At 47.9% G+C, this 11,427-nt stretch overlaps 1 protein-coding gene across 1 annotated transcript in view; it reads left to right on the top strand.

The window, feature by feature from the left end:
* Positions 1–528: 528 nt before the first annotated feature.
* LOC144676530 (discoidin domain-containing receptor 2-like) overlaps positions 529–11,427 on the top strand; it is a gene marked incomplete at its 3' end in the record, with an annotated part of 53,866 nt that continues 42,967 nt past the window's right edge. Inside the window, exons 1-2 of the mRNA XM_078536927.1 lie at positions 529–653; positions 2,381–2,506. Coding sequence (XP_078393053.1) covers positions 2,431–2,506 — 76 coding nt within the window. The remainder of the gene's footprint in view (positions 654–2,380; positions 2,507–11,427) is intronic.

The following is an 11,427-nucleotide window of genomic DNA, read 5'->3' as shown; positions in this document are numbered from 1 at the left end:
TCCCTTCATATCATCTCCCCTGTGTCTAAAGCACCGCTCGAATGTATTTTAAGGCAGCGTTTTGTCCAAGGTACTCCTTGTCAGAGGGTTTAAAAACTACCACACACGGGAAAAGTACATACAAAAGTTAAGAGTCATCTTCAAGTCGTGCAGCTGTCTACTGACCAGGCTGCTGCTACTGCTGTCCTCCCACAGGGAGTTAAATGAAGAGAAAGTGTAGCCAAGGAGAAATAGATTGCGGTTGTATTTTAGCTGATAAGACCACTATTTGCCAGCCCATTCCTCACCGTCTGCTGCTGCACTTGGTGAGGTGAAGGGCGTGTGAAATTATGATTGGTGCTCAGAAGCCTAGAGACTTCAAGGCAATCCCACAGAATTTTTCTATGGCTCCTAATAATCTCAGTTCGGTTCCTGCTAAATTCCCTGCAGCGTTCCAAGCCAAGGGCAGGTTTGGCAGGAGGAGCCACGGATTGGGAGTGGAGCCTGGGAGTCTGTGCTCATCTCTGATCCTGAGCTTTGAGTGGAGCACCGGGGTCGATGAAAGGCTCCGCAACCCATTTGATGCTTCGTTGTTCCCAAACTCTTTAATTTTACAGCCGCTCAGTTAATTACCTCCGTGTGTGTCTGTTGCTCAGGTGTCTGAAGAGGGAAAGGTAGGCAGATTTGCATTTGTTTAACCCTTTCATGACCAGAGCACCTTGCAGCTAACGAAGCACTTTTGGAGTTTAGCCACTTGTTTGTAAAGTAGGAAACGAGGCAGCAATTTTTAACCCATGCGGCTCACTCATGCCTGTTAGGGAAGGAAATCTGCTGTCCTTACCTGGCCTGGTCTACATGTGACTCCATGTGACTGTCCTTCTGAAATGGTCTAGCAAGCTACCCAGTTCAAGGGCAATTAGGGACGGGCAACAAATGTTGGCCTTGCCAGTGATGCCCACATCCCATGAAAGAAAAAAAGATTTTATTTCTTTGCTGTCACACTTCCTGTGATGCAACCCCAACCCCGTGTCACACTTCTCAGTGTCTTATTTCTGGTCAGATTTATCCTGGGACAGTTTGCAAGTCTGATGTATCCTAGCAGGCATGTCTGGCTCATCATGCAATGAGCACCCAGTCTGGCCCAGCTAAACTTTCAATTCCCACTTTCTCGGGAGCTGCAGCTAGCCATGGGGAAGGGAAACGACTGAACCGCCCAAAGCTGAGCTTAATGAGTGAAGTTCAAACTTGTTCCTGAATGGTTCTTTATAATTAGAATACCTTACCCTGTCTGCCTGTTGCAGATCAGCTGGCTGTCAAAGAAACCGCATGTTTTTCTTTTAACTTCTGTTCAACGGAACAGTCTTGATTTTTAAAAAGTGCTTGATCCATAATGTAGAAGTTGAGAGACAGATCGGGTGACCCACAGGATTGTACACAGTTACCTGTTTTAGTGTCACGCCCAGTATAGCTTTTGAGTTCATTTTCAACAGGGTATGAAGCCAGCATTGCATCAGGTTCAGAAAGGCAGGTTAGGTTAAAATTGCTGTGCACACCACCCCCTGCAATCTACCAGAGTGACAGAATGGGCTCGAAGGGCTGAATGGCCTACATTGCTAATAAGAAAAGACCAAACGCAGACTGGGTGACCGCTTTGCAGAACACCTTTGGTCTGTCCGCAAGCATGACCCAGACCTCCCTGTCGCTTGCCATTTCAACACTCCACCCTGCTCTCAAGCCCACATGTCTGCCCTTGGCCTGCTGCATTGTTCCAGTGAAGCTCAACGCAAACTGGAGGAACAGCACCTCATCTTCCGACTAGACACTTTACAGCCTTCCGGACTGAATATTGAGTTCAACAATTTTAGATCGTGACCTCTCTCCTCCATCCCCATCCCCTTTCCGATCCCCCCCCTTTTTTTCCCCAATAATTTATATAGATTTTTCTTTTCCCACTTATTTCCATTATTTTTAAATGTATTTCCATCCATTGTTTTATCTCTACCTTTTAGCCTATTTCGATCCCTTCCCTTCACCCCACCCCCACTAGGGCTATCTGTACCTTGCTTGTCCTGCTTTTTACCCTTAATTAGCACGTTCCTTAGATAATATCACCACCTTCAACACCTCTTTGTCTTTTTGTCTATGACATCTTTTGGTTATCTCCACCTATCACTGGCCCCCTATCCAGCTCTACACCCCACCGCACCCCCCCCCCCCCCCCCCCCCCACTTAAACCAGTTTATATTTCACCTCTTTTCTATTTTTACTTAGTTCTGTTGAAGAGTCATATGGACTCGAAACGTTAACTGTGTTCCTCTCCGCAGATGCTGTCAGAGCTGCTGAGTTTTTCCAGGTATTTTTGTTTTTATTTTGCTAATAAGAGTGTTTCTTCTGCTTCCAGAAATGAGGAGCTCTTAACAAAATCCGCGCAGTCTGCACTGCATTGGAATCATGGGGCCCACAGTGCCTTTCCTCCTCCTGTTGCTGGGGATGAACGTCAGTCCATCAAGAGCGCAGGTGAATCTTGGTAAGTATTAGTCGCCACTGGTGCCTCTTGTCACACAAGGAGCAAGAAAGATTCCGCGTTTATGTAATGGCACTTGCTTTGCGCTATCAGTTTGCACAGGTCTCGCAGCCAATGAATGACCCTTCTCCTCCCAAGTGTTGTTCCATCGGGGTGCTGTCGATAGCTAGTCTGCGCAACAGCAAGTGGGATGAGACGGGTTTGGTGGTGTTACAGTTGGAGGGGCCACACCTTGGGGGTACTGTGCGCGGTTTTGGTCTCCTTACTGAAGAAAGGATATACTTTCCCCTGGAGGGAGCGCAACAAAGATTTACTAGACCAGATCCTGGAATGAGGGGATTGTCCTGTGAGGAGAGACTGAGCAGACTAGGCCTGGAGTTTAGAAGAGTGAGAGGTGTCCTATTTGAAACATAAAATTCTTAAGGGGCTTGTCAGGGTCGATGCTGGGAAAATGTTACCCCTGTCCCTGGAATCTAGAACGTCGGGTTGTGGCCTCAGGTTAAGGGGTGGGCCATTTCGGACTGAGCTGAGGAGAAATTTCTTCACTCAAAGGGTTGTGACTCCTTGGAATTCTCTGGGCTGTGGATGCTCAGTCGTTGAGTATGTTTAAGATAGAGCCCTAAACATTTTGGGGTACTAAGGGAGTAATTTATTCTGTTCATGTATGTTGGTTGAGGGGTGAATGTTGGCCTAAGAGCTCTGCCATGTTTTTATTTGAAAAGGCACCATGATGGTTCTCAATCCCGGTGACTCATTACATCATTGGCTTGTGATTCAGGGAAGTGAGTGGAAAGTGGTGATGGGGAAACCAGTGCCTTGTGCCGTGGTATGGTGAGGTTTCTGATGACCATGGTGGTAGGAGGAAGTAGCAGGCATTCATAGAATTATACAGTAGGAGGCTATTCAGCCCATCGCGCCTGTGATGGCTTATTTGAAAGAGCTACCCAATCAGTGTGCCACTCCTCCATCCTCTCTCCCCGTACCCTACAACTGTTTCCCACCCCCTCCCAACCCCTTTTAAAATTATTTATTCAATTCTTTTTTTTCAGAGTTATTGTTGAATCTGCCCGCACCATCCAAGCAGATGGTTGCATTTCAGGGCAACTTATTGCCTTAAAACGTCTCCCTGCCTCCCTTGCTGGGTTTTTAATGTTTGGTCAGTTATTTTAAAATACGTCCACAGTGTTTCCTGACCCCCTCACTAGTGGAAACAGCTTCTCCATATCTACTGCATCAAAGCCCTTCAAACTCTAACCACCTCGATCAAATCTTACCCCCGTTCGCCCCCTGCCCCCCCATGTTGAGACCCGCAGAGATTTCAAATGAGCTGGGAGTTCGAAAGGGCTGGGGTGGGGGGGAAGTGGGTAAGGGAGGGTGTGGTGGGAATTGGAGGCTAACACAGTCAAAGGCTTTTACTGCAAAGCTCCGCAGGTTGCTACTGCTGTCTTCACTTGACCATAATCTAGTCCTTAGCTCCACATTCCACAAAAGCCTGTCACAGCATTCCACAGCCATGGGGAAAGGCAAAGGGTGGGGGGGGAGACATCAGCTGATCTTAAGAGGTCAGTGAGTGGAGGCCTCCTCTCTCTCCACAAGCTGCTCACATGACAGAGAGATTTTCTCAAGCCAGCGGGAGTTAGTGCTAATCCACCGACCAAAGCCCCTAAGGGGGATATTTCATTAAACAACCCCCTTAATCCGCTTAAGTCAGGGAGGACAGCAGCAAGCTCCACTGTTGAGATTGAGGAGACTGGGCCTCTATTCCCTGGAGTTTAGGAAGAATGAGAAGTTGCCTCATTGAAAGGTATAAAATTCTTAACAAGTCTTGATGCTCAGAGGTTATTTTTTTTTTTCCTGGCTGGAGAGTCTAGAATTATAATTAAATGTATATTATCGAATCACAGAATGATCACAGCGCAAAAGGAGGCCATTCAGCCCATCATGTCTGTGCTGGCTCACTGCATGAGCAATTCAGTTAGCCCGACTACTCTGCCCTGTCCCCATAGCCCTGCAAATTTTTTCTCTTCCAATTTTCGTCCAATTTTCTTTTTAAAACCTCGATATTTTTTAAACCTCCCTCCATCATACTCAGAGGTATTGCGTTCCAGACCCTAACCACTCGCTGCATGAAAAAAAATTTCCTCATTTTGCTGTTTTTTTGTCACTCACCTTCAATCAGTGTCCTTGGGTTCTAGAACCTTCCACCAATGGAAACGTTTCTCCTGTTCTACTCCATGTAGACCCCTCATGATTTTGAACACATCTAGCAAATTTCCTCCCCAATCTTCTCTCTCTAAGGGAAACCACCCAGCTTCTCCCAGCGATCCACATCCTGGAAACATCCTGGTGAATCTTTCCTGCATCCTCTCCCAATATCCTCACAACCTTCCTAAAGCATGGTGCCCAGAATTGGACACAATTCTCCAGTTGAGGCCGAGTCAATGTTTTATAACGGTTCACAGTAATTTCCTCGCTTTCACACTCATGAAACTCAAAAACACGTCTGCCTTATAACCGCTTTTCGTGCCACTTCTCCATCCATTCCAGCAATCTGTCCTCGTCCTTCTCAAAGTTCACAAAGCTTCCAAGTTCTGTGGCCTCTGCAAATTTTGAAATTGTGCCCTTCACACCCAAGTCTGAGTCATTAATATATATCAGGAAAAATATACATCAGGATTCTGGTACCAACCCCCGGGGAACCCCACCGTATATATCTCTCCAGTCTAAAAATCAACATGTAACCACTTACTAACCATGAATTGGGTGTTTAATTGTATTCAGATTGTATTTTTTTTTTATGTGGGATGTGAACTTTGCTGGCTGGGCCAGAATTTATTGCCCTTCCCTTGTTGACCTTGAGAAGGTGGTGGTGAGCTTCCATCTTGAACTGCTGCAGTCCAGGTGGTGTAGGTAAACCCACAGTGCTGTTAGGGAAGGAGTTCCAGGATTTTGACCCAGTGATAAATTTCCAAGTCAGGATGGTGAGTGACTGGAAGGGGAACTTCCAGGTGGTGGTGTTCCCATCTATCTACTGCCCTTGTCCTTCTAGATGGTAGTGGTCATGGGTTTGGAAGGTGCTTTCTAAGGAGTCTTGGTGAGTTCCTGCAGTACATCTTGTAGATGGTACACACTGCTGCATCGGTGGTGGAGGGAGTGAATGTTTGTGGATGTGGTGCCAATCAAGCAGGTTGCTTTGTCTTGGACGGTGTCAAGCTTCTTGAGTGTTGTTGGAGCTGCACTCACCCAGGCAAGTGGGGAGTATCCCATCACACTCCTGACTTGTGCCTTGTAGATGGTGGACAAGCTTTGGGGAGTCAGGAGTTGGGTTACTCATCACAGGATTCCCAGCCTCTGGCCTGCTCTTGTAGCCACAGTATTTATATGTATCTTGTTTTTTATATAATAATATATATATTTGATCCCTCACTCCTTGGCTGCCTGAATTGTAACAAACTCGGTTAGTTCAGAGTTCAGGGTAAGGAGTTGGCCATTTCAGACTGAGAATGAGGAGAAATTTCTTCATTCAGTGGATTGTGAATTTTTGGAAATCTCTTCCCCAGAGAGCTCGGATCACAAGATTTTTGGGCATTAAGGGAATCGAGGGATAGGATGGAAAAGTGGTGTTGAGGTAGCGGATCAGCTGTGACCATATTGAATGGCAGAGCAGGCTCGAGGGGCTGAGGGGCCCACTCCTGTTCCTATTTCTTATGTTCTAAACTCTCCATTAAGTAAAGGTACCAGCTCAAACCAGCAGACAGAAAGCAGATTTGAAATTGGCTGCTGCATTACCTAACTGACTATTTAGATGCATGTTCTTTCTTTTCTTCCTCCTCTCTTCTCTCCCCCTTTCTATCCAAACTCCCCGCCCTCCCCCACCGCACCCCCCCCCCCCCCCACCCCATCCCCCTCCCTAGGCCAGTCCTGTCAGCAGCCTCTACACAAATCTCACTTATTCTTGGAAACTACCCTGGGTTAGAAAGGCTGGCACCATTGTGGCAGTTTTCACACTCTGCCCTCAGTCACTGTGACTGGAATTTCAAGCACTCTTTATATGCATGTGTATGTGTAAGTCCAGACAGACGCACACAATTGCAGCTGTGTTTGGATGTCTTATTACTGCTTGGGAGAGAAAACAATCCCTGTGTGCACAATGAGAGGTGCAACAAGGGGTGGAGTTCCCATAGGGCTTCACTGTTTTGCAGTATTAACTTGCTCATTGCTGAGGAGGGGGTGGGGTGGGGTTGCTGCACCTATTAAAGTTGTGCAAATGGTTCACTGTGTGTCCCAACCCCCACCCCTGTCCTGAACGATTATTTAAACCTCAGTGAACATTGATATCTGTGGGAGCTTGCTGTGTACACGTTGGTGGCCTCATTTCTTACAGGGCGCAATGTCAGGCGCTATATAAATGCAAGTATTTTAACTCCTTTTCTCATGCCACGACTGATCCGGAAATCTCCCCCTCACGTCCCTCTCCCTTATTATCTCCAACCCTCTTTTTGAAATCATCACATGCCTCCCCGCTGAAGCCTGAGGCTTTTATATCTGATCACTCCTTGGCTTGCCCTGAGATTGTTGTGAATTCAATGCAAACATAACAGAAACGTTTGCCCTGTTTCTCCGGCAAAAGTCTTATTTGCTCATCTGTTTCTCGGCTGGCTCTCATTATGAGTTGGGAGTTGGGCACGTCTCGCACCGAGTAGGTGCTGTTTGCACAGCCTCGTTCAAACACTGGAACTCAGCTCATCAATCTGGCCGCAGCTAAAGAATGAAGAGAGTTTGCAGCAGCCCAAACAGGCTGGGGCATGTCGGCCATCTTTTAAAGACATCTTGGCACCTCAGAGTCCCTGCCTTGACTTTTACTTCATGCAAGGAATGACGAAACACGTGACAGGCGAGTAGTTACCTGACTAAAATGTATCCCCTTCACTAGCCGTTGAGCCAGCTGCTGTCGCTTGCCTGTTTTCTTTTTCTTCTCGATGTTCAAGATTCACATTGGCATCGTGGCACACAGCAAAACCTTTGCCAGGAAACAGTGGCAATTTTAAACCTAACATGCCGGGTGGGAATCCCACGTCCTCGAGTAAAACACCAGTTCTTAGCAGATGGTGGCATAGTGGTAATATTAACAGACTTGTGATCCACAGAGGCCCGGACTAATTCTCTGGAGACACAAGTTCAAATCCCAGCACAGTTATTGGGGGGAATTCAAATTCACTTAGTTAATAAATCTGGAATTAAATGCTAGTAAGCTTAATAATGGTCATGAAATGAGCAGATTGTCGTCTTTATATATAAAAAAAAACTCCCATCTGGTTCATTCATGTCCTTGAGGGAAGGAAATCTGCCATCTTTACCCAGTCTAGCCTACATGTGACTCCAGACCCACAGCTCTTAACTGCCCTCTGAAATGGCCCGGCAAGCCACTCGGTTTCAAGGGTAATTGGGAATGGGCAATAAGTGGTGGCCTTGCCAGCAGTGCCCACGTTTCAAGGGCAAACGAAAAAAATAACTCATTGACATTACTTGACTTTAATGGAGTGTAAAATCCAGGCGGCATATAAAACCAGTGTGGCACCTGATCCCATCAGCTAACACTGCCCCTCACATTGAATTGGTAACCTCACTCGGAGAGTATGGGGTATGAAATGGAATATAGCCGAGATTGCTCTTTTGAGGTCGAGGAACTTGTGGTGGGAGAGTGAGGTTGTAAATGTAGCATGAACAATCCCCTAACCGCAGTTTCAAACAAAGCCACAGACCCAATCCTTACAAAAGCTTTGATGATTTAGTTGGCATTACAAGAAACCTCCCCCATTATTGGACAGAATAGATGGAGCTTTACTCTGTACCTAACCCGTGCTGTATCTGCCCTGGGAGTGTTTGAAGGGACAGTGTAGAGGGAGATTTACTCTGTATCTAACCCATGCTGTACCTGTCCTGGGAGTGTTTGATGGGACAGTGTAGAGGGAGCTTTACTCTGTATCTAACCCCGTGCTGTACCTGTCCTGGGAGTGTTTGATGGGACAGTGTAGAGGGAGCTTTACTCTGTATCTAACCCCGTGCTGTACCTGTCCTGGGAGTGTTTGATGGGACAGTGTAGAGGGAGCTTTACTCTGTATTTAACCCCGTGCTGTGCCTGTCCTGGGAGTGTTTGATGGGACAGTGCAGAGGGAGCTTTACTCTGTATCTAACCCCGTGCTGTACCTGTCCTGGGAGTTTTTGATGGGGACAGTGTAGAGGGAACTTTACTCTGTATCTAACCCCGTGCTGTACCTGTCCTGGGAGTGTTTGATGGGACAGTGTAGAGGGAGCTTTACTCTGTATTTAACCCCGTGCTGTGCCTGTCCTGGGAGTGTTTGATGGGACAGTGTAGAGGGAGCTTTACTCTGTATCTAACCCCGTGCTGTACCTGTCCTGGGAGTTTTTGATGGGGACAGTGTAGAGGGAGCTTTACTCTGTATCTAACCCCGTGCTGTACCTGTCCTAGTAGTGTTTGATGGGGCAGTGTAGAAGGAGCTTAAACTCTGTATCTAAAGCTGTGCTGTACCTGATCTGGGAGTATTTGATGGGCTGGTGTGGGGGGAGCTTTATTTCTGTCGGTCAGTCTTGGTGGTGATGTATAGGGCCAGATTTTTACCATGTTAACTTGCCAGCAAGTTGACTCTGTGCAAACACAACATTGGGCTAGATTTTCAAATCCAGGTTGGGAACCTGAGGCTCAGACAATTTCCGGGTTCTGAATCCACACCCACATTTAATGTCCTAATTTGGCAGGGAGGCAAGCTTGGTGCCTACTTAATGGTGCTGAGCCTCTCCAGGAGGCAGGGGGTGCCTGTAGAATGCAAGCGACAAAGGCAGACAGCAGCCATGATGGATCCTAGCACTGCCTTGCTGAATAGAGCAGGCAGCTCCCTGCAAGGCCAGAAGCCTAACCACGCATAAAGGTGGCCGGATGGTCAAGTGAGAAGCCATGTGCATGATCTGACGTGTGATTCCCCAAGTTCCAACATTTTCCAACTGATATTAAAAAAATGGCTTCCCTTCTCCCTGCACTGAATCCGACACCTGTGCACCAGATATTTTTGGGTTTGATGCTTTCCAGATTGAAAGTTGCTCATCCACCCCACCTGTCCCACTAAGAAGCTCCTCAAGGAGCTTAATGGGCAATTATTTGGAAGTGAGCAGGTTTTCCATTTATCCCCCCTCTTCCGCCCTTCCTTTGAAATTCAGTGCGCGTCCCTGAGGCATCAGGATCTGGCGCAGCAATTTCTAAATCGTGCCCACTCCCTCCCCTGATTCCACCAGCGACCTATAGTTCCTGCAAAGGATTACACGGATAGAGGCCCTGGGTGTGAGTTAGTGCCGGTGAAAGTGGGAGTGGGAGCAGCATGTTACGGTTAATACAGCCCTCCAACAGGCAGACCTGATCAAATGCATGGATAATGGAGTTGGGGGAGGAGAATAAGGCTGTTTTATTGGGAAGTTGGAGGTGGGATGCCAGGAATGTACCCAACCAGAGCAGGGGCACCAAGTCCAGCCAATCTTCCAACAACGTTCCAGCACGGGATTGGGAGAAACCTATCCGCAGCCCCTAACTTGACAACTTCACCCTCCCCTCCCTCCCTTCACTCCATGTCCCAAACTCATCTCACCCGCACCCTCCACTTTGCAACCCGGCGTCTCACCTTTCCTTCGCTGCTCCCTGTCCCAACCCTCACTTCACATTTTCCACTCTCCACTCCAAAACCCCCCTAGCCACAGTTCCCACTGCCCCATGCCCTCACTCTTCATTTGTCACCCCTTTCCCAACTCGCCACCCTGCTGCTGCCCCTCCCATCCTTCCCAAACCCACCTCGTCCACACTACGCACCCACTCCCCCTCCTGTCCACCCCCCAGCCTACTCTGACCCTTCCCCCACCCCAACCATCTCTTCTCATTTCCTATACCCCAACTTCCTGTCCCATCCTCCCAATCTCCCCTCCTCCACCCCTCCCCACCCTCTGTCGACCCCTCTCACTGCTTGTCCCACCCTTATAGAGATGTTGCTCCTGCTGGTAGGCATGCCGGCCTCTTAAGGCAGGCAAAGCCGGGGCCAACTTTGACTGTGTTGACCTCCCGGGACTGAACAGCCCACAGAACTTGCATTTATTTAGCACCTGTTGTGGCCTCGGGGCATTCTTTATTTATATTCCTTCATGGGATATGAGCAACACTGGCAAGGCCAGCATTTGTTGCCCATCCCTAATTGCATTTGAACTGAGTGACTTGCTGGGCCACTTCAGAGGGCAGTTAAGAGCCAACCACATTGCTGTGGGTCTGGAGTCACGTGTAGGCCAGACCAGGTAAGAACGGCAGATTTACTTCCCTAAAGGGGGCATTAGTGAATCAGATGGGCTCTTACAACAATCGATGATGATTTCATAGCCACCATTATTGAGACTAGCTTTTAGTTCTGGATTTTATGAATTGAATTCAAATTCCACCAGCTGCCATGGTGGGATTTGAACCCATGTCCCCACACCATTAGCCTGAGTCTCTGGATTACTAGTCCAGTGACATTACCACTACGTCATCATCTCCCTCATTCTAAAGTGCTTTACAGCCAGCGAAACACTTTATTTGCCGTGTGGTTCACTGTTGCCAGGTAGGGAAAAATGGCAATTTGTTGTGCACAGCAAGCTCCCATAAACAACCACCTGAGGAAGACCTGATCATCTGGTTCAGTGATGTTGGTTGAAGTATGAATGCTGTTTGGGTGCTGGGCGTGTGCTCAGGAAGTTACACTCTCACCTCTGACACTAGAATGTCGAGGGCTCAAGTCCCACTCCAGAGTCTGCGACGTGAAAGCTGGGCTGACATGCCAGTGCAGAACTGAGGGAGCGCCGCACTGTTGGAGGTGCTGTCTTCCGGGTGGGATGTT

Source organism: Cetorhinus maximus, unplaced genomic scaffold (genome assembly GCF_964194155.1).
Source record: "Cetorhinus maximus unplaced genomic scaffold, sCetMax3.hap1.1 HAP1_SCAFFOLD_1666, whole genome shotgun sequence".
Classification (NCBI taxonomy): domain Eukaryota; kingdom Metazoa; phylum Chordata; class Chondrichthyes; order Lamniformes; family Cetorhinidae; genus Cetorhinus; species Cetorhinus maximus.
The sequence above is the reverse complement of the archived record's forward strand: the minus strand, read 5'-3'. Positions and strand labels throughout refer to the sequence as shown.